At 41.9% G+C, this 22,620-nt stretch overlaps 1 protein-coding gene across 3 annotated transcripts; it reads left to right on the forward strand.

The window, feature by feature from the left end:
- Window positions 1–2,892: 2,892 nt before the first annotated feature.
- LOC110508435 (alpha/beta hydrolase domain-containing protein 17A) lies at window positions 2,893–18,055 on the forward strand. Of its 3 annotated transcripts, none has more exons than XM_090225699.1 (7): window positions 2,906–3,052; window positions 3,784–3,861; window positions 3,982–4,388; window positions 5,740–5,934; window positions 14,091–14,270; window positions 14,490–14,729; window positions 15,012–18,055. In XM_090225699.1, the coding sequence occupies exons 3-6, from the start codon at window positions 3,988–3,990 to the stop codon at window positions 14,713–14,715; spliced, it is 1,002 nt and encodes a 333-aa protein (XP_090081825.1). In that variant the 5' UTR covers window positions 2,906–3,052; window positions 3,784–3,861; window positions 3,982–3,987; the 3' UTR covers window positions 14,716–14,729; window positions 15,012–18,055. The 3 variants fall into 3 exon arrangements, 2 of the variants coding, with proteins under 2 accessions (XP_036822217.2, XP_090081825.1); XR_005040209.2 differs by having other exon boundaries at window positions 2,908–3,052; window positions 14,490–14,838; XM_036966322.2 differs by having other exon boundaries at window positions 2,893–3,052; window positions 14,490–18,055.
- Window positions 18,056–22,620: the final 4,565 nt, after the last annotated feature.

A 22,620-nucleotide genomic window follows, 5' to 3' on the forward strand; every position in this document is an offset into this window, starting at 1 on the left:
CTACGTTGTACACGGAATATTTTTGCAGAACTCTGCATGCAGAGTCTCATTTTGGTGTTTGTCCCATTTGGTGAATTCTTGGTTGGTGAGCGGACCCCAAGACCTCACAACCATAAAGGGCAATGGGTTCTATAACTGATTCAAGTATTTTTTTGCCAGATCCTAATTGGTATGCCACATTTTCTGTTTCCTTTAGATGGCATAGAATGCCCTTCTTGCCTTGTCTCTCAGTTCGTTCACAGCTTTGTGGAAGTTACCTGTGGCGTTGATGTTTAGGCCAAGTAATGTATAGTTTTTTGTGTGCTCTCTCTCTCTCTCTCTCTCTCTCTCTCTCTCTCTCTCTCTCTCTCTCTCTCGCTCTTTCACTCGCACCCATACAGTTATGTTTTTGTCTTGCATATTCAAATCAATCACTTATGTTCATCATGAAAAATCTAACAAACAAAAAAAGAATGACAAAATTATTATTATTTTTATTTTTTTATTTTTTTTTGTCTTTGAACACTGTAGCATATCATTAGGCTAGAAATATGGAACAAACGGCAAATGTCTATTTTAGAGAAAGAATGACATTCTGATTAGGATCCAATAAAATGTAATCCAATTAAAAGAGGACATAACCCATGAGGGACAAATCTGGGTGTCAAAATGTCAAAGGTAGGTTAAAACACTGCATAATAAAGGAACCACTGCTGTAGGAACGAACAGTGCGAGAAGAAAGATGAGTGTGATCATTTACCACAGGGAATTAGGTGATGTTGCTGTCATCGACTTCCATGCCATCAGTGGAAGCTGTCAAAAGTAAATAAATAAAACGAAAGGGGGGCACAAGGGAGCGGCTGAGTGGCAGATGTTTCCAGAGAAGGATCTCAACAAATAAAAGCAGGGTATCTCTATAATTGTGTACAGTAATTATATATTCAGTCAATCAAATGTGTTATAGCCTATTCATACTATTCTGTGAGGTAGGACAGACGAAGTCATTGTTGTAAATTATGGTTTTCCTAATTAGCTAAATAGTCTTATCCATCTGTAAAATCTATTGGTATCACACGTTCTAGGCCCATAAACACAGCCAGAGGCAGATGCAGTATAAAAAATAAGCAACGTTTATTGAAGGAATAAAGGTTTAGGATGGCTTGTTTTACATAGGCTACAGTAAAACACAACACTAACATGAATGTCTGTAGTGCTGCAGTGCTTTCAAAGACTACTAGTTGACCGTGTTCACAACTGAACAAAAACCGACCAAAAACAGTGACAATTAAAACTACACAATGAAAGACAGGGAAAACAGTTAGTCACATTTAAACATAAACAGTGAATATTTTAGAAATACAAATACATAGGTTAATTGAAAGATAATTACCTCAGTGGAGGAAGGGTTCAATATACTGCTTGGACCCCGCATAAACATCTCTCCAAACACATAGGCTAGAATAAACTGAACATTAAAAGACATTACTGCAGTGGTATATCTTTCAAAGCAATACATAGTCTGTCAAATTTCAATAAATAACAACTTTTAGAAAATTAACACATTTCTCTAAACACATATAATATAATTGACCACACATTTCTTCAAAACCGGATGGTTCTCAAAATAGTTATCCAACAGACACCGTGGCTGTGTTCACACAGGCAGCCCAATTAAGATATTTTGCCAATTATTTTAATATCTGATACCCATCTGATCTTTTCCCTAATGTGCAAACAGCAAAAAAATACATGGAATCTGATCTTTTGACATCCGATATACAGTACCAGTCAAAAGTTTGGACACACCTATTCATTCAAGGGTTTTTCAATATTTTTACTATTTTCTACATTGTATAATAATAGAGAAGACATTAAAACAATGAAATAACAAATATGGAATCATGTAGTAACCAAAAAGGTGTTAAACAAATCAAAATATATTTCAGATTTTAGATTCTTCAATGTAGCCACCCTTTGCCTTGATGACAGCTTTTCACGCTCTTGGCATTCTTTTTTGTTTGTTATACATGACCCTTCATTAGCATGACAACCCCCCCCCCCCAAAATGTAAAGGAACAGTGGCAGGAAATTAGCATCTTGAACGCTACTTCAGAGGCTACATCAGTGTGAATGTGCACATCTGACAGTGGGCCACATGTAAAACTGAGTGTTGATAGTCATAAGAAAAGATTGGATATGGAAAAAACACAATTGGGTTATTTGGGTGGCTGTGTAAACACAGCCATAGTTCTCCAACAGACACAGCAAAGCAATGACACCACACACTTCGGGTAAAATGCTCTGATCCACGCACTTGTCTAAGGGTCATATCTAGATGGGAAACAGCTTTTAAATATGAAGTCAAAAGCAGATATATTTTTGTGCACTTTAGCTAACTCTAAACCTTTCCCTAAACCTAATTATCCTAACCTGCTGTGTGTGTGTGTTCTTCTAAACCTGCTACAAAAGTAAATTTTGACAAATGCTGAACCCTTCTAAGCAAAACGGGGCAGTTTTGTACTTTTTGATCTGTACCTCTCTAATTAAGGTCCCAGAGGAAACACACTGACCAAACCTAAGGTTCTTACCCTCTCGCTCTCTCTTTCTCTCACACCTAATTCCTAACCCTAAACCTAATTATAACCCTAACTTTAACCCTAAACCTAACCCCTGATCTTAAAATAGCCATTGTCCTCATGGGGATGTGGGAAAAGACCCCATTACGGAAAATGTTCCTTGTTTTACTAACTCCAAAAGTCCCACAAGGATAGTAAAACAAGGAAAATTCCCACGCACACACACATACACGGTCGGCTCTTTTCCAGTGCAAATATATAGTATCACAATGTAATCAGTGAAAACGACAAGTTTGTAAAATGTAACACCGTAAGCGCTAAATGAACGCAATGGGCTACGCCCTCTCCCTCCGTCACTTCCGGGTCTAGTCGGCCAGGGTTGTGGAAAAAAATAAGTAGTTGTCATGATATTTACCTAGCCAATCTACAAATGACAGACACATATCAAATTATACAGAGTACATTACCCATGTCAGGGCTCAAGAAGAATTTTCGAGGTATTGTGCAGCTATTTTTTGATAGACAGGAATATGTCTATCACAGACACTAACGTTAGCTAGCTAATTGATGTTTTGACATAGCTAGCTAGCTTGACCAACTAGCATTAGCTACACCACCTAGCAAGTTATTTACCGATAGCTAGCTAACGTTATTGCATTAACATTAGCCACAGATTTAGCTAGGTAAATATCGTCTCGTTTCCCAAGCTATATTTTAAGACACATAACGTTAACTTTATGCACCGGTAGCTATCTAGCAGGGTTAGCTACGGTGCATCACAATCAATATAGCTAGTTTATCAAGCGAATTCGCTAGTCAGCTAACGTTAACTAGCTTTAACTATCCTCATTATTGAACATCAGTATTTTACTGAGTGATTCACCATAATATGCAGTATGATATCGAAGTTAAAGTTACCTAGATATTATCTTGCCTTCCCTGGTAGCTTGCTAGTTAACGCGAATGAACACAATATGTGCATTTTTAGGACATTGTAAATGAGCTACTATAGTTAACGTTAGCTTGTGAATTGTTCCTATGTATGCAAGGCTGGCATACAACGTCTCAGCCAAGACTGAGGTCAGGACCGTATAGCATGTATTCACAGGGTCACTGGTTCAAACCTCACTTTAATTGTCCCACCTTACAGAATAATGTGGTAGTAAGCTAACTAACTGAGCAGGTCTGTACTGTGTGTTCATTGTACTCTTTTTGCCCACTGATCCAGGCTGCTGAGTGACTTGATCAGGTGGTGTTGGCACCTTTGTGCCATCTCATTCCAAGTCCCTGAGGAACTTTAATACAGGTAGAATATTTTCTCTTCACCATCAGATGCTCCATCCATCGGTGTGTCATATATATGGCTAGGCAAGCTGTTTAGTACACTCACCCCACACACACACACACTTTCCCCTCTCACCCCCAGGAGAAGATGAACGGCCTGTCCATTAGAGAGCTATGCTGCCTGTTCTGCTGCCCTCCTTGCCCCAGCCGCATTGCAGCCAAGCTGGCCTTCCTCCCTCCAGAGCCCACCTACTCAATGCTGCCAGACCCAGAGGCTACAGCTGCGGCAGCAGCCGGGACCGCGCCTGGGGGTGCACCCCCCTCTCTGGGGGCTCCGGGCCTGCGCTCCCGGCTGGGTGGCGTAGGGGGAGACAGAGGAGGAGGAGGAGGGGGAGGAGGAGGAGAGGGCAGGTGGAAGCTCCACCTGACAGAGAGGGCAGAGTTCCAGTACACTCAGAGAGAGCTGGACATGACGGACGTGTTCCTGACAAGGTCTAGCCGGGGGAACAGGGTGGGCTGCATGTACATCCGCTGTGCCCCCAATGCCAGGTGAGTGAGTGGAGGGGAGGAAGAAGATTTTAGTGAATCAATTGGCGGGCTGTGACATTTCTCTTGTTTGTTTTCAAAGAGATGGCATTTGTTTCTCTCTGTGCATAGTGTCTATCCCTAAAAATATACATCTGTGCAGGTTGTTCTATTTATAGAAATGCATGAAGTATGATAGTGTTCTATTAAATTCTATGGTTCTATTGTACAGTACATCACCATTCTATTTTACGTTCTCTTAAATTGTACCTTTTTTTCATTCCCTCTCTCTCTCTCTCCCCATCACCTTCTCACCTCTCTCTCCCCATCACCTTCTCACCTCTCTCTCTCTCTCTCTCTCTCCCCATCACCTTCTCACCCCTCTCTCTCTCTCTCTCTCTCTCTCTCTCTCCCCCATCACCTTCTCACCTCTCTCTCTCTCTCTCTCTCTCTCTCCCCATCACCTTCTCACCTCTCTCTCTCCCTCCCATCACCTTCTCACCTCTCTCTCTCTCCCTCCCCATCGCCTTCTCACCTCTCTCTCTCCCTCCCCATCGCCTTCTCACCTCTCTCCCTCCCCATCGCCTTCTCACCTCTCTCTCTCTCCCTCCCCATCACCTTCTCACCTCTCTCTCTCCCTCCCAATCGCCTTCTCACCTCTCTCTCCCTCCCCATCGCCTTCTCACCTCTCTCTCCCTCCCCATCGCCTTCTCACCTCTCTCTCTCTCCCTCCCCATCGCCTTCTCACCTCTCTCTCTCTCCCTCCCCATCGCCTTCTCACCTCTCTCTCTCTCCCTCCCCATCGCCTTCTCACCTCTCTCTCTCCCTACCCATCGCCTTCTCACCTCTCTCTCTCTCCCTACCCATCGCCTTCTCACCTCTCTCTCTCTCCCTCCCCATCACCTTCTCACCTCTCTCTCTCCCTCCCCATCACCTTCTCACCTCTCTCTCTCTCCCTCCCCATCACCTTCTCACCTCTCTCTCTCTCCCTCCCCATCACCTTCTCACCTCTCTCTCTCTCTCTCCCTCCCCATCACCTTCTCACCTCTCTCTCTCTCTCTCCCTCCCCATCACCTTCTCACCTCTCTCTCTCTCTCTCCCTCCCCATCACCTTCTCACCTGTCTCTCTCTCCCTCCCCATCACCTTCTCACCTCTCTCTCTCTCCCTCCCCATCACCTTCTCACCTCTCTCTCTCTCCCTCCCCATCACCTTCTCACCTCTCTCTCTCTCCCTCCCCATCACCTTCTCACCTCTCTCTCTCTCCCTCCCCATCACCTTCTCACCTCTCTCTCTCTCCCTCCCCATCACCTTCTCACCTCCCCATCACCTCCCTCCCTCATCACCTTCTCACGCCCCCATCTCCGTCTCTCCTAGGTTCACATTGCTATTCTCCCATGGTAATGCAGTAGACTTGGGTCAGATGAGTAGCTTCTACATTGGCCTGGGAACGCGTATCAACTGTAACATCTTCTCCTACGACTACTCTGGCTATGGTGTCAGCACCGGCAAACCCTCAGAGAAGAACCTCTACGCTGACATAGACGCTGCCTGGCACGCCCTGCGCTCCCGGTAAACAGCTGTTACACACACACAGCCACACCCGCTCGTCAACTAATCATCAAGACCTTTGATCAGCTGAATTAGGGGGCTTTCACACCAAATTTGTTTGGAGTGTTTTTTTCCAAACTCTGTTGCATTTTCCCCCTTAATTTTGTTGGTTTGGACTGGTGTGAACACACTACCCATACTCCGGAGCGCACTAAGCAACACACTGTGGTTTGCTCAAAAAGGGTGGTCTTGGTCCGTTTCAATTCGTACCATGATGCTGTTTGCTGCAGGTGAGAACGCAGTCCGGACCAAACAAAGATGTAGATTAGGGGAGATGGAGACTATACCGGGGATAGGCTATTGAATATAGCCTGTTCACACCGCAGTTAGAGGGGCTTTTTCATCCCGCATGTTGTTGGAAGACCAAAGCATAAGTAATATGAAGATTGGGTCTCACAAGTGATGGTTCAGGATAAACATAGTGCCTTCGGAAAGTATTCAGAGCTCTTTACTTTTTCCACATTTTATGTTACAGCCTTATTCTAAAATGAAAAAATAAATGACAAAATCCTAAGCAATCTACACACAATACCCCATAAAGATGAAACAAAAACAAGTTTTTTGCAAATTAAAAACAAAAATACCTTATTTACATAAGTAATCAGACCCTTTGCTATGAGAATTGAAATTGAGCTCAGGTGCTTCCTGTTTCCATTGATCATCCTTGAGATGTTTCTACAACTTGATTGGAGTCCACCTGTGGTAAATTCAATTGATTGGACATGATTTGGAAAGGCACACACATGTCTATTTAAGGTCCCACAGATGACAGTGCATGTCAGAACAAAAACCAAGCCATGAGATCCAAGGAATTGTCCATAGAGCTCAGAGACAGGATTGTGTTGAGACACAGATCTTGGGGAAGGGTACCAAAAAATGTCTGCAGCATTGAATGTACCCAAGAACACAGTGGCCTCCATCGTTCTTAAATGGAAGAAGTTTAGAACCACCAAGACTCTTAATTGAGCTGGTCACCCGGCCAATCTGAGCAATTGGGGGAGAAGGGCCTTGGTCAGGGAGGTGGCCAAGAACCCAATGGTCACTCTGACAGAGCTCTAGAGTTCCTCTGTGGAGATGGGAGAACCATCCAGAAGAACAACCATCTCTGCAGCACTCCACCAATCGGGCCTTTATGGTAGAGTGACCAGACGGAAACCACCTCTCAGTAAAAGGCACAACAGTCCGCTTGGAGTTTGCCAAAAGGCACCTAAAGTTTCAGACCATGAGAAACAAGATTCTCTGGTCTGATCAAACCAAGATTGAACTCTTTGGCCAGAATGCCAAGCGTCACGTCTGGAGGAAACCTGGCACCATCCCCACGGTGAAGCATGGTGGTGGCAGCATCATGCTGTGGGGACATCTTTCAGTGGCAGGGACTGGGAGACTAGTTAGGATCGACTGAAAAATGAACGGAGCAAAGTACAGCGAGATCCTTGACGAACCTGCTCCAGAGCGCTCAGGACCTCAGACTGGGGCGAAGGTTCACCTTCCAACAGGACAACGACCCTAAGCACAGTCAAGACAAGAGGTAGGAGTGGCTTTGGGACAAGTCTCTGAATGTCCTTTACTGACCCAGCCAGAGTACGGATGAACCCAAACAAACATCTCAAAGAGATCTGAAAATAGCTATGCAGCAACACTCCCCATCTAACCTGACAGAACTTGAGAGGATATGCGGAGAAGAATGGGGGAAACTCCCCAAATACAGGTGTGCCAAGCTTGTCGCGTCGTACCTAAGACTCGAGGCTGTAATCACTGCCAAAGGTGGTTCAACAAAGTACTGAGTAATATTGATATTTGTTTTTTTCTAAAACCTGTTTTTTGCTTTGTCATTATGGGTTATTGTGTGTGATTGATGATAAAAAATGTACGATGTAATCAATTTTAGAATAAGGCTGTAACCTGTGGAAAAAGTCAAGTGGTCTGAATAATTTCCGAAGGCACTGTAGATGGATTTAACGTGAGCGTTTTTGTCAAATTAACAAATTACTTGCATGGACATATGGTTTTGTTTAGGATTTTGGCAATGTGAAATTAACCGGACCAAATGGGAGGCAAAAATGCAATGTAACAAATAATCAAACTCTGAATCAAACTGTAGCTCAAAATTGTGTGAAACTTCCTTATATAGTGCACAGCTGAGGCTGCACACACTAGGGCTGACCCCATTTCGTCAACTGGTCGATTGTTTGGTTGATAGGCTGTTGGTCTGAGATTTGAGAGGGTAGCCTAGTGGTTAGAGCGTTTGACTAGTAACCGAAAGGTTGCAAGTTCGAATCCCCGAGCTGACACGGTACAAGTTCTGCCCTTGAACATACTGTTCCTAGGCCGTCATTGAAAATAAGAATTTGTTCTTAACTGACTTGCCTAGTAAAATTAAGGTAAAATTTAAAAAAATATAATTTAGTCGAGCAGTAGCAAAAATAAACATTTTTTTTCATGGTGTATAAGACAACTGTCTAATTCTCGCCTGCCTGAGTTAACTAGTCCATTGTGGAGGCTGTGGGGATGGCACAGTCCATCACTCTAAGACATGCTACTGAAGTTGTATATGTTTATATTACGTAAGAACAATGGTGCAACACAAAAAATTCTATAATTTTATTACATACATTCTTCCATGTCGGGTAGCGGTCGCTGTCCACTGTTCTGAAACATCAGTGCGCTGTTGAATTGGCACCTTTTCCTAGACCATGTTGCTATGCGCATTATACTGAATTTACTACTGATATTTTCTTGATCACCTTATTGTTATTATTACTAGTACCAGCCGGGCCAGACTGATTATGATTTTTCAACGCCGATACCGATTATTGGAAGACCCCAAAAAAAATCAGATACCGATTAATCGGACGATTTTTATTTATTTATTTATTTGTAATAATGACAATTACAACAATACTGAATGAACACTGATTTTAACTTAATATAATACATCAATAAAATCAGTTTAGCCTCAAATAAAATGAAACATGTTCAATTTGGTTTAAATAATGCAAAAACAAAGTGTTGGAGAAGAAAGTAAAAGTGCAATATGTGCCATGTAAAAAGCTAACGTTTAAGTTCCTTACTCAGAACATGAGAACATATGAAAGCTGGTGGTTCCTTTTAACATTAGTCTTCAATATTCCCAGGTAAGACGTTTTAGGTTGTAGTTATTATAGGACAATTTCTCTCTATACCATTTGTATTTCATATACCTTTGACTATTGGATGTTCTTATAGGCACTTTAGTATTGCCAGTGTAACAGTATAGCTTCTGTCCCTCTCCTTGCCTCTGCCTGGGCTCGAACCAGGAACACAACGACAACAGCCAACCTCGAAGCAGCGTTACCCATCGCTCAACGAAAGCCGCGGCCCTTGCAGAGCAAGGGAAACAACCACTCCAAGTCTCAGAGCGAGTGACATTTGAAACGCTATTAGCGCGCACCCCGCTAACTAGCTAGCCATTTCACATCTGTTACGCCAGCCTAATCTCAGGAGTTGATAGGCTTGAAGTCATAAACAGCTCAATGCTTGAAGCACAGCAAAGAGCTGCTGGCAAAATGCGCGAAAGTGCTGTTTGAATGAATGCTTACGAGCCTGCTGGTGCCTACCATCGCTCAGTCAGACTTCTCTATCAAATCATAGACTTAATTATAACATAATAACACACAGAAATACGACCCTTAGGTCATTAATATGGTCGAATCCGGAAACTATCATCTCGAAAACAAGATGTTTAGTCTTTCAGTGAAATACGGAACCGTTCTGTATTTAATGTAACGGGTGGCATCCATAAGTCTAAATATTCCTGTTACATTGCAAACTTTCAATGTTATGTCATAATTATGTACGATTCTGGCAAATTAGGCGTCCCAAACTGTTGCAAAAACACTGACTCTGCGTGCAATGAACGCAAGAGAAGTGACGCAATTTCACCTGGGTAATATTGCCTGATAACCTGGATTTCTTTTAGCAAAATATGCAGGTTTAAAAATATATACTTCTGTGTATTGATTTTAAGAAAGGCATTGATGTTTATGGTTAGGTACAGTCGTGCAACGATTGTGCTTTTTTCGCAAATGTGCTTTTGTTAAATCATCCCCCATTTGGGGAAGTTGGCTGTCTTTGTTAGGAAGAAATAGTCTTCACAGAGTTTACAACGAGCCAGGTTAGCAGGCAATATTAACTAAATATCCAGGTTTAAAAATATATACTTGTGTATTGATTTTAAGAAAGGCATTGATGTTTATGGTTAGGTACACATTGGAGCAAGACAGTCCTTTTTCGTGAATACGCACCGATTTATATGCAACGCAGGACACGCTAGATAACTAGACATGGTTGATGATATTACTATCTGATTATGATTGATTGATTGTTTTTAATAAGATAAGTTTAATGCTAGCTAGCAACTTACCTTGGCTTCTTACTGCATTCGCGTAACAGGCAGTGTCCTCGTGGAATGCAATGTAATCAGGTGGTTAGAGCATTGGACTAGTTAACTGTAAGGTTGCAAGACTGAATCCCCGAGCTGACAAGGTAAAAATCTGTCATTCTGCCCACGAACAAGGCAGTTAACCCACCGTTCCTAGGCCGTCATTGAAAATAAGAATGTGTTCTTAACTGACTTGCCTAGTTAAATAAAGGTGTAAAAAATATATATATATTTGCCAAATCGGTGTCCAAAAATACCGATTTCCGATTGTTATGAAAACTTGAAATCGGCCCTAATTAATCACCCATTCCGATTAATCGGTCGACCTCTAATTACTAGTATGATCATTATATAACACAAACTCAAAAATGTTCTGGGACACTAAAGTCCATGGAGAATAAGAACACCTCCTCCCAGCTGCCCACTGCACTGAAGATAGGAAATACTGTCACCACCAATTAATCCAAAATAATTGAGAATTTCAATAAGCTTTTTTCTACGGCTGGCCATGCTTTCCATCTGGCTACCCCTACCCTGGTCAACAGCACTGACCCCCCCACAGCAACTCGCCCAAACCATCCCCATTTATCCTTCTCCCAAATCCAGTCAGCTGATGTTCTGAAAGAGCTGCAAAATCTAGACCCCTACAAATCAGCCGGGCCAGACAATTTGGACCCTTTCCTTCTAAAATGATCTGCCGAAATTGTTGCCATACATCGGCTATTACTAGCCTCTTCAACCTCTCTTTTGTGTCGTCTGAGATTCCCAAAGATTGGAAAGCAGCTGGGGTCATCCCCCTCTTCAAAGGGGGAGGACACTCTTGACCCAAACTGCTACAGGCCTACAGCTATCCTACCCTGCCTTTCTAAGGTCTTCGAAAGCCAAGTCAACAAACAGATTACCGACCATTCGAATCTCACCATACCTTCTCCGCTATGCAATCTGGTTTCAGAGCTGGTCATGGTGACCTCAGACACGCTCAAGGTCCTAAACGATATCTTAACCGCCATCGATAAGAAACAATACTGTGCAGCCGTATTCATTGACTTGGCCAAGGCTTTCGACTCTGTCAATCACCACATCCTCATTGGCAGACTCGATAGCCTTGGTTTCTCAAATAATTGCCTCGCCTGGTTCACCAACTACTTCTCTGATAGAGTTCAGTGTGTCAAATCGGAGGTCCTGTTGTCCGGGCACCTGGCAGTCTCTATGGGGGTACCACAGGGTTCAATTCTTGGACCGACTCTCTTCTCTGTAAAAGTCAATGATGTCGCTTTTGCTGCTGGTGAGTCTCTGATCCACCTCTACGCAGACGACACCATTCTGTATACTTCTGGCCCTTCTTTGGACACTATGTTAACAACCCTCCAGACGAGCTTCAATGCCATACAACTCTCCTTCCGTGGCCTCCAATTGCTCTTAAATACAAGTAAAACTAAATGCATGCTCTTCAACCGATCACTGCCTGAACCTGCCCGCCCGTCCAACATCACAACTCTGGACTGTTCTGACTTAGAATATGTGGACAACTACAATGACCTAGGTGTCTGGTTAGACTGTAAATTATCCTTCCAGACTCACATCAAACATCTCCAATCCAAAGTTAAATCTAGAATTGGCGTCCTATTTCGCAACAAAGCATCCTTCACTCATGTTGCCAAACATACCCTCGTAAAACTGACCATCCTACCTGTCCTCGACTTCGGCGATGTCATTTACAAAATAGCCTCCAATACCCTACTCAATAAATTGGATGCTGTCTATCACAGTGCCATCCGTTTTGTCACCAAAGCCCCATATACTACCCACCACTGCGACCTGTACGCTCTCGTTGGCTGGCCCTCGCTTCATACTCGTCGCCAAACCCACTGGCTCCAGGTCATCTACAAGACCCTGCTTGGTAAAGTCCCCCCTTATCTCAGCTCGCTGGTCACCATAGCAGCACCCACCTGTAGCACACGCTCCAGCAGGTATATGTCTCTGGTCACCCCCAAAACCAATTCTTCCTCTCTCCTTCCAGTTCTCTGCTGCCAATTACTGGAACGAACTACAAAAATCTCTGAAACTGGGAACTCCTATCTCCCTCACTAGCTTTAAGCACCAGCTATCAGAGCAGCTCACAGATTACTGCACCTGTACATAGCCCATCTATAAGTTAGCCCAAACAACTACCTCTCCCCCTACTGTATTTATTTATTTATTTATTTATTTATTTATTGTGCTCCTTTGCACCCCATTATTTATATCTCTACTTTGCACATTCTTCCACTGCAAATCTACCATTCCAGTGTTTTACTTGCTATATTTTATTTACTTCGCAAACCATGGCCTTTTTTTTTTTTACCTTTACCTCCTATCTCACCTCATTTGTTCACATTGTATATAGACTTATTTTTTATACTGTATTATTGACTGTATGTTTGTAACTCTGTATGTTTGTGTTGTTGTGTGTGTCGAACTGCTTTACTTTATCTTGGCCAGGTCGCAATTGTAAATGAGAACTTGTTCTCAACTTGCTTACCCGGTTAAATAAAGGTGAAATAAAAAATAAATAATAAAAATATATAGAATATTAAGTGATGTCATTATCATTAGTGGGCTTATTAGAGCAGCCTTGTATACCGACCGTCAAGCTGTAGACCTAAGAGCGCACCATGTTTAGGCTTAATACCATAACTTACTCATTCCCATATTTCAATACCTATGTAGGCTACTGTGTCAATCATTCATTCATTCTTTCGTTCATGACATCACACAGCATACGAGTCATTCATGATTTGAAATGCAATCAAGCATTTTTTTTAAGGTTTCAAATAAAATGACAAAGCGATCTTTGAATAATTAGTGTAAACAATAAATATATCGTTCCATGTCAGCGATTGCATTCACGAACGTATGTGTCTGTTTTTAGTCTTTGCTGTAATAAAGGCTTTCCCCCCAAAAATAACCTTACAACAGACTCTCTGGTACATTTTTAATTTATTTAGTGTGTTCATTGTTCTAAAACAGTCCAAAAATTATATTGTAATCTAACAGCACTTGTTTGGTACACATCTGACTTCCCCGTTACCTCCTGAGCAACCATACATTCCCCCTTTCCAAGTTTGTCATCTGAGTTTCTGAGCCCGCCACAATCAAATCAATTGCGGTCGGACTCCCTCTATTAATTCATCTGTGTGACTTAATTATTTTATTAAGCAGTGTGCTTAAAGCATCAGACAAGCAAATAGTTGATTTGATTAAAACACATAGGATGTGGAAAAATATACTTACATTTTTTTTCGAACAATCAATTGGTCGAAATAACATGACTCTTGGTCAACCAATATTATTTTTTGTCGGGGACAGCCCTAGCAAACACTGAATACCACAGCCAGGTCACCCATGATACAGGTCAGTATTCGACATCCATCCATGTCTGACGTTGTTGAGAGACGACTTGGAAACTGGCCACTAGGGGCAACAGTTAGCGCTGTTACCATCAAGTAGGTTTTGCTTGAGCATTGAGGAAGGGGATGGCGGATGGGCGTAAGCATCTGCATTTGATTCCAAATGTTGCAAGTTCGAATCCAGCGATATAATCCGATGTGTAATTCCGATTTGAGACTGTGAGAGCGTATTGGAAAAACAAGTAGGCCTGTTTTGGTTCTCTCTGTATTTGTTTACTCAGTTCTCTGTCTCTGTACGTGTGTGTCAGGTATGGCATCAGCCCAGAGAACATCATCCTGTATGGACAAAGTATTGGCACGGTGCCCACGGTGGACCTGGCGTCCAGGTTTGAGTGTGCTGCTGTGGTGCTCCACTCCCCTCTCACCTCTGGCATGAGGGTGGCCTTCCCCGACACCAAGAAGACCTACTGCTTTGATGCCTTCCCCAAGTAAGACACACATGCACAATGAAAAGCCATTAGAATGCTTAATTTAGATCCAGGACAAAATAAATTGTCATAAAGGCCCACTTCTTTTGGATTAAATAGATATTTGGACTCCTCACCCAAAAACCACATTACAAAACAATCATACACAAATACAATCGCAGAAACAAGGACAAGGTCTCGTAGACTGCTTACTAACTGATTATAACCAATGTATTGCAGCATAGAGAAGGTGTCTAAGATCCCATCCCCAGTGCTGATCATCCACGGGACGGAGGACGAGGTGATCGACTTCTCCCACGGCCTGGCTCTGTTTGAGCGCTGTCCCAAGGCCGTGGAGCCACTCTGGGTGGAGGGGGCGGGACACAACGACATAGAGCTCTACAGCCAATACCTGGAGAGACTACGGCGCTTCATCAACCACGACCTGGCTGCAGCACACGCCTGAGAGAGGAGGAGAGGGTGTGTGTGTGTCTGTGTGTGTTTTTAGCTCTGTGTGTGCGTGTGTCTGTAAGGAGCTGTACAAAGTCATCTCCCTACAGGAGAGGAGCATCCAGTATGCTGTAAATCTGTGAGTGCGTTGAGGGTATGTGTGTTGACTCATGGGTATGTGTGTTGACTCATGGAAATGAATGACCTCTTAATATGGACACGACTGTCCGACTTTGGATACGTGTTCCTTGAGACTTCCTGAGGCTGAATATGTGTGCACACCTACAAACTGTCTTCTCTGTGTACATACAGGTAACTGACGAAATAAAGGAAACACCAACAGTGTCTTAGTAGGGCGTTGGGCCACCACGAGCCGCCAGAACAGCTTCAATGCGCCTTGGCAAAGATTCTACAAGTGTCTGGAACACACAACCACAACCCCTTTTTAAATGTGTTTTGTCTAATATTTGTATATATATTTTTATCCCAGCCCCCCGTCCCCGCAGGAGCCCTTTTATCTTTTGGTAGGCCGTCATTGTAAATAAGGATTTGTTCTTAACTGACTTGCCTAGTTACATTTTTTTTTAAACTATGCTTCTTTGAGACCCCTCTTTCAAAGTCACTGAGTTCTCTTCTAGCTATGGTAGCCCAAATAATGGGCAACTGGGCATTTTTATCCAACTCTAAGCATGATGGGATGTTAAATTGCTTAACTAACTCAGGAACCACCGCTGTGTGGAAGCACCTGCTTTCAAAATACTTTGTGTCCCTCATTTACTAAAGTGTTTCCTTTCTTTTGGCAGTTACATGTATGTATGTATGTATGTATGTATGTACAACTCAAGAGTTGAAGATGCTATCTGTATGGACCTGAGTAGACATCACTCCTCCCTGTGTCTACAGTAGACAGCTGTCTGTCTGCTTTTGTATTTCTCCCCGTCGCTCTTAAGAGACATCCTCCCTCTCTGGATTGCTTTCACCAATCCAGAGAGGGGGGAGAACTGGCCTTTTTAAGAGTCATTTGAGAAATAATATTTTCTCAAGCCAGTTATTTTCTGTCCACTTGCCCCTGTCCGCTTGCTAAGAAGTTAAAACAGGAGAGAAGACTTTCTCATATTATCAGAAGGTCTTCTCTCCTGTGAGTCTGTGTCTTAACTTCTTAGTTTAAGGTTCTAATAACTGAGTGAGGGCAAGGAATGAAGATGTACTGCGGTATTTAATCTTACTATTTGTTTGACTGTTGCCCATCCATATGATCCAATGTGTCTGAAGTCTACGGGTAGTGGAGACTTTGATGTCTCTGAAGCCTTAGATGAACATAGATTTGTAGTCACAAACACATCTGGAATCAGGCTAGAAAATACTAGCAATAAAACCAAACAAGTTTGTTTTTGTAAGGAGACCTCTGTGTCTGTCTTGATAGATTGCAAATGTGAATGAAGAACAATCAAGCCTATACAACAAAACCGGTTTGAGGAGTCTTTGGAAAATCTCATTTTTAGGAACAGTCTTCTCTGTAGCTCTTGAGAAGATGGTTCAGTTGACTGTTTTGAGGATGGAGAGAGCAGGACTGATGATCAGTTGCAGTGGATGATGTCCGCGAAGCCATCTGAACGGTCATTTTCTGTCAAAGTAACATGTTGTTTCATGCGTCTTACATTTGACATCGTACACGTACGCAATAGTTGTTTCGGTTTGCTGCTACTTATCTGTATCAAACACAGGACGACAGACCTTTTCTATTCCTAATGGTAAAGAAATTGTGTTATAGCGTCTTATAAATAGAACACTTTTACTGACTTTCTGAGATCTGGAGGGATTACACATTCCTTAATTCACACTTATCCTCAATCTTTGCTCATGCATTTTCTCTCAAAGTAATAACATTTTTATAGTGCATGGCAGAGCCACAGATAGACATAGAGTTAGGGCTTGACTCAATCCTTATCACTGAGGTTCAGCGCTGTAGCGCGGTTGAAATGTGAAGGTTATTTGCGATTTGAGCCGACATGCAGTGTTTACCGTGAATGCGGTCTCCGCAAGCGCAGGAACATTACTTGGACGTTTCTATCGGACTGTAACGCAGGTCTCCAGCACTACGGATTGAGTCGTCCATTACTCAAACTCTGTTTGAAACGTCGAATCATAATTAGGTTCCATAACATAGATGGAGCCAACATGAATGCCAGTTTCATGAACTGATGGTATGATATCTGTGGTGTATAGGAGCTCTTCCATGGTGACAGAATGATTCATGTCTGATCCAAGCCGTAAACGAGCTTCTCACTGTTAGTGTGGTGCAGGTTCCACCACATCAGTACACAAACAACCACACGGCACAAGCAAGCATGATAAGCAGGTCTTAAGTTCAGGACTATTGTACAAAGCATCCAAAGTGTAGTTAAATATAATATGTACATACAGTGTCTATTTTAGTATTGTTGACTAACTGACCCTCCCCCCAGAAAGACCTGAAGCAAGGACTCTAGGAATGACTAGAAGAATAGAATACTGCAGTTACTGTCTATAATAGTACCTCTCTATTGAAGGGACAACGGCTGGTGTATGCTGAACAACACTACTTAACACTGCAGTCATCCTGGGTCAAAGTGTCACTTTGTAGGCGGGCTGCTTTTCCATGATCATTTTGAACAAGTATCTATTCCATTTTCACTGTATGCTGTGTGTCACCCAACCTAAGGTGGTGGAAGTTCCTCTGCCTCTTTTTGCCAGGGTTCTAGGCTCACAAGGGTTCTAGACTTGCCAGGGTTCTAGGATGAGACTAGACCTGTTCCAGTTTTCATTATTGTACCCTAGGTGGTTCTTGCTAAGAAGGTGTCTGAATATAAGGGGGGATAATTAATACCGTGGTTCATTGAGATTTGAGACTGAATAGAGAATAGTTTCTCTTGACCTTTATGATAATGAAAGTGAGGTAGCGATACCTTGACGACTGTGTGCATGTCTATTATTTGTGTTTTGCTGGGCAAATGTTTGGGTGGGGAATATAACTTTGTGTGTGTGATGCCAGAGGACAAAGTAGATATCTCAAGGCATTGCACGATATAGGGCTTTTTAAACTGGGGTATTGATAGTTTTTTGTTACTGCAACTAAAGTATTGATTTTAGTTTTGTGCTAGAGTTTGGATAGGGGAAATGCTGGGTGGGGTTAGAACACGTGGGAGGGGTTTATATATGGATATTGTACTTACCTATTCTATGTTTGTTATGATTTGTAATTTTATCTTTTCTTTTTTTGAAATAAAAAATTATGTAATGACATTAATTAATGGGACTGAACCTTGACCTTTTTATTGACAATGGGGGAAACAATAAAGAACAATTATGTACAAAAATATGAACCCGCGTTGATCATTTGTTGACTCTAGGTTGTAAAAAACAAATCACATTTGTGAATGAATGTGGTAACTACAGTGCATTGTTCATTAACAAGTAATAGACTGTTCTCTCTGCTAAGTGTGGAATCAACAGGACCCTGAACAGATTCTACCCCCAAGCCATACGTCTGCTAAATAGTTAGTGCAGGTAGCTGTTTTGGGTAACTCTTTAACTATCTCCATTGACCCTTTTTACACCAACTTTTTTTGCCTCATCACATACGCTGCTGCTACTGTTTATCCTGTTGCCTTGTCACTTTATTCCTAGTTATATGTACAGTTGAAGTCGGAGGGTTGCATACACCTTAGCCAAACACATTTAAACCCAGTTTTTCACAATTCATGACATTTAATCCTAGTAAAAATTCCCTGTCTTAGGTCAGGATCACCACTTTATTGTACATCTTGATGGGAAAAATGTACTACACAACATACACTTAGTGTTACTTTCTTAGCTACAGGATACATATCTCCCTGGCATATTAAATCATGTATGCAGCAGCATACAATACATTTTTGGATTTTTGGACCTTGTGCTGTTCTCACTTGAACAGGAAGGTACGGCGGTCCTTCTTGTGGTAAAATATTCTCTGGCATTCTCTGGATTTAAGGTGCTTTCAAGACAACTGGGAACTCTGAAAAAAACAAGGTCAAATCATCACGTCAGTGATCTTCAGATCGGAGCTCTAGAAAGAGGCCTGAGTTCCCGACTTGGAAGACTGTTCAAAACATATTTTCCAAGTCTGAGCTATTTTTTTATAGAGTTCCCAGCTTTCTTGAACTCACTAAAGTCTGAGATTTCCCAGTTCTGAGTTTCTAGTTGTTTTGAACACAGCAGAAGTCATGTATTCACCCTTTTCTGGCCCATGGCATGCAAATGTTTATCCTGTTAAGCTTGGAAAAGAGACCCTTAAACCCAGACTTGAACCACACACCCAGTCCACTGAATAGCAGGCCAGTGATTGCTTTGCAACTCTTGCAGTTAGCCACTAATTCCTTCCAAACACTGAGCCAATCACGACGCAACTAGAGAACATTACCAACCCCAATGCTCTGTATTTTCCGCTGGCTGCCCCACCACCACAGAAAACATTGAGCTACGCTGAAACACCTGCATTACTCAAGAAAACAAAAACTAGACCATGTTTGTATGCAGATTTTTTAACTCAATGCTTCTTCTTTTTTTTTTACATTGTTTGCAAACTGATTTTGTGATACGTATTAATGCCAAAATAATATGCAAAACAGGCAACAACAAGAACAACAATTATATCTATAGTTTGGACACACACTTGGACACACTCATTCAAGGGTTTTTCTTTATTTTTACTATTTTCTACATTGTAGAAGACATCAAAACTATGAAAGAAGTAGTAACCAAGAAAGTGTTAAACATATTTTATATTTTATATTCTTCAAAGTAGCCACCCTTTGCCTTGATGACAGCTTTGCACACTCTTGGCATTCTCTCAACCAGCTCCATCAGGTAGTCATCTGGAATGCATTTCAATTAACAGGTGTGCCTTCTTAAAAGTTAATTTTTCCTTCTTAATGCATTTGAGCCAATCAGTTGTGTTGTGACAAGGTAGGGGTGCATACAGAAGATAGCCTTTTTTGGTAAAAGACCAAGTCCATATTATGGCAAGAACAGCTCAAATAAGCAAAGAGAAATGACAGTCCATCATTACTTTAAGACATAAAGGTCACTCAATACGGAAAATGTCAAGAACTTTGAACGTTTTTTCAAGTGCAGTCGCAAAAACCATCAAGCGCTATGATGAAACTGGCTCTCATGAGGACCGCCACATGAAAGGAAGACCCAGAGTTACCTCTGATGTGGAGGATAGGTTCATTTGAGTTATCAGCATCAAATTGCAGCCCCAAAAAATGCTTTACAAAGTTCAAGTAACAGACACATCTCAACATCAACTGTTCATAGGAGACTGTGTGAATCAGGCCTTCATGTTCAAATTATTGCAAAGAAACCACTATTAAAGGACTCCAATAAAGAAGAGAATTGCTTTGCCAAGAAACATGAGCAACTGGGCATTATACCGGTGGAAATCTGTCCTTTTGTCTGATGAGTCCAATTTGAGATTTTTGGTTACAACTGCCATGTCATTGTGAGACGCAGAGTAGGTGAACAGATGAACTCTGCATGTGTGGTTCTCATCGTGAAGCATAGAGGAGGAGATGTGATGGTGTGGGGATGCTTTGCTGGTAACACTATCTGTGATTTATTTAGAATTCAATGCACACTTAACCAGCATGACTACCACAGCATTCTGCAGCAATACGCCATCCCATCTGGTTTGTGCCTAGTGGGACTATCATTTGTTTTTCAACAGGACAATGACCCAAAACACACCTCCAGGCTGTGTACAGGCTATTTGACTAAGAAGGAGAATGATGGAGTGTTGCATCAGATGACCTGGCCTCCACAATCACCCGACCTCAACCCAATTGAGATGTTTTGGGATGAGTTGGACTGCAGAGTGAAGGAAAAGCAGCCAACAAAGATGGTGTTCTCAGGGTGATGAGTGGTGAAGGGTTTGCGCCAGACATAGCGTTTTCCTTGATGGCCAAAAAGCTCAATTTTAGACTCATCTGACCAGAGTACCTTCTTCCATATGTTTCGGGCATCTCCCACATGCCTTTTGGCGAACACCAAACGTGTTTGCTTATTTTTTTATTTGAGCAATTGCTTTTTTTCTGGCCACTCTCCCGTAAAGCCCAGCTCTGTGGAGTGTACGGCTTAAAATGGTCCTAAGGACAGATACTCCAATCTCCGCTTTGCAGCTCCTTCAGGGTTATCTTTGGTCTCTATGTTGTATCTCTGATTAATTCCCTCCTTGCCTGGTCTGTGACTTTTGGTGGGTGGCCCTCTCTTGGCAGGTTTGTTGTGGTGCCATTGTCTTTCCATTTTTTAATAATGGATTTAATGGTGCTTCGTGGGATGTTCAAACTTTCTGATATTTTTTTATAACCCATCCCTGATCTGTACTTCTCCACAACTCTGTCCCTGACCTGTTTGGATAGCTCCTTGGTCTTCATGGTGCCGCTTGCTTGGTGGTGCTACTTGCTTAGTAGTGTTGCAGACTCTGGGGCCTTTCAGAACAGGTGCATATGTATTGACAGATCATGTCACACTTAGATTGCACACAGGTGGACTTTATTTAACTAATTATGTGACGTATGAAGGTAATTTTTGGCACCAGATCTTATTTATGGGCTTCGTAGCAAAGGGGGTGAATACATATGCACGCACCACTTTTCATTTTGAAATGTTGTAGATTTTTTTTAAACAAGTCACCAATTTGGACTGTTCTGTGTATGTCCATTACATGAAATCCATATAAAAGTCTATTTAAATTACAGGTTGTAATGCAACAAAATAGGAAAAACACCAAGGGGGATGAATACTTTTGCAAGGTACTGTAGGCTACTGCTAAGGATATAGTAGGCTACATTGCGTAATGAAACAATCCCCAGTAAACTAGTGATTTGAAGGTGGACTGTCTGTATTAGTTGGCATTAACCACTACATGATGGGTGTCCTTATACTGGGACGGTTGAGCTAACGTGCGCTAATGTGATTAGCATGACAGTTGTAAGTAACAGCAAACTTTCCAGGACATAGACATGTCGTATATATGGGCAGAAAGCTTAAATTCTAGTTAATCTAAACTGCACTGTCCAATTTACAGCAGCTATTACAGTGAAAAAAATACCATGCTATTGTTTGAGAGTGCACAAGAACAAAAAACTTTTATCACAGCAACTGGTTTGACACATTCACCTCTAAAGGTAAATAATGTACTTAGATTCATTAATCTTACTCTGATTTGTCATTCTGAGGATCCCAAAGATAAAATGTAGTATAGTTTTGTTGGACAAAATACATTTTTATTTTCAGATGTAGGAACTGGGTTCTACAGTTTGAATGCCTGCTGTCTCTTTATAAGCTAATGATTCGTCATGTATGACATTCCTGGGAGTGTGTAAATTTACATGTTGTATTACCATTTGATTTTTGTATGTTCCCTACTGTTATGTACTTGAAATCAATTGACCAATTCGGCACATTTTGGTAGATCAATCTGAAACGTTGCACACACACTGCTGCCATCTAGTGACCAAAATCTAAATTGTGCCTAAACTACAATAATATGTTATGGCCTTTCTCTTGCATTTCAAAGATGATGTTTTTGTTTGTATTATCTTTTACTAGATCTAATGTGTTATATTCTCCTATATTAATTTCACATTTCCACAAACTTCAATGTGTTCCCTTTCAAGTGGTATCAAGAATGTGCATGTCTTTGCTTCAGGTTCTGAGCTACAGGCAGTTAGATTTGGGTGCAGTATATCATTTTAGGTGAGAAAAAGGGTATGATTCTTAAGGGGTAATAGACTGGTTTTGCACAACTCTCTATCCGAGCCAGGAGAGAGCGCAAGGACAACTCATGTCATGCACGTTCAGTTAGGCCATACAGGACAGTTGTATATTTAAAAAATATATT

This window comes from Oncorhynchus mykiss, chromosome 28, assembly GCF_057628025.1.
Source record: "Oncorhynchus mykiss isolate SJ-2025 chromosome 28, ASM5762802v1, whole genome shotgun sequence".
NCBI classification, from domain to species: domain Eukaryota; kingdom Metazoa; phylum Chordata; class Actinopteri; order Salmoniformes; family Salmonidae; genus Oncorhynchus; species Oncorhynchus mykiss.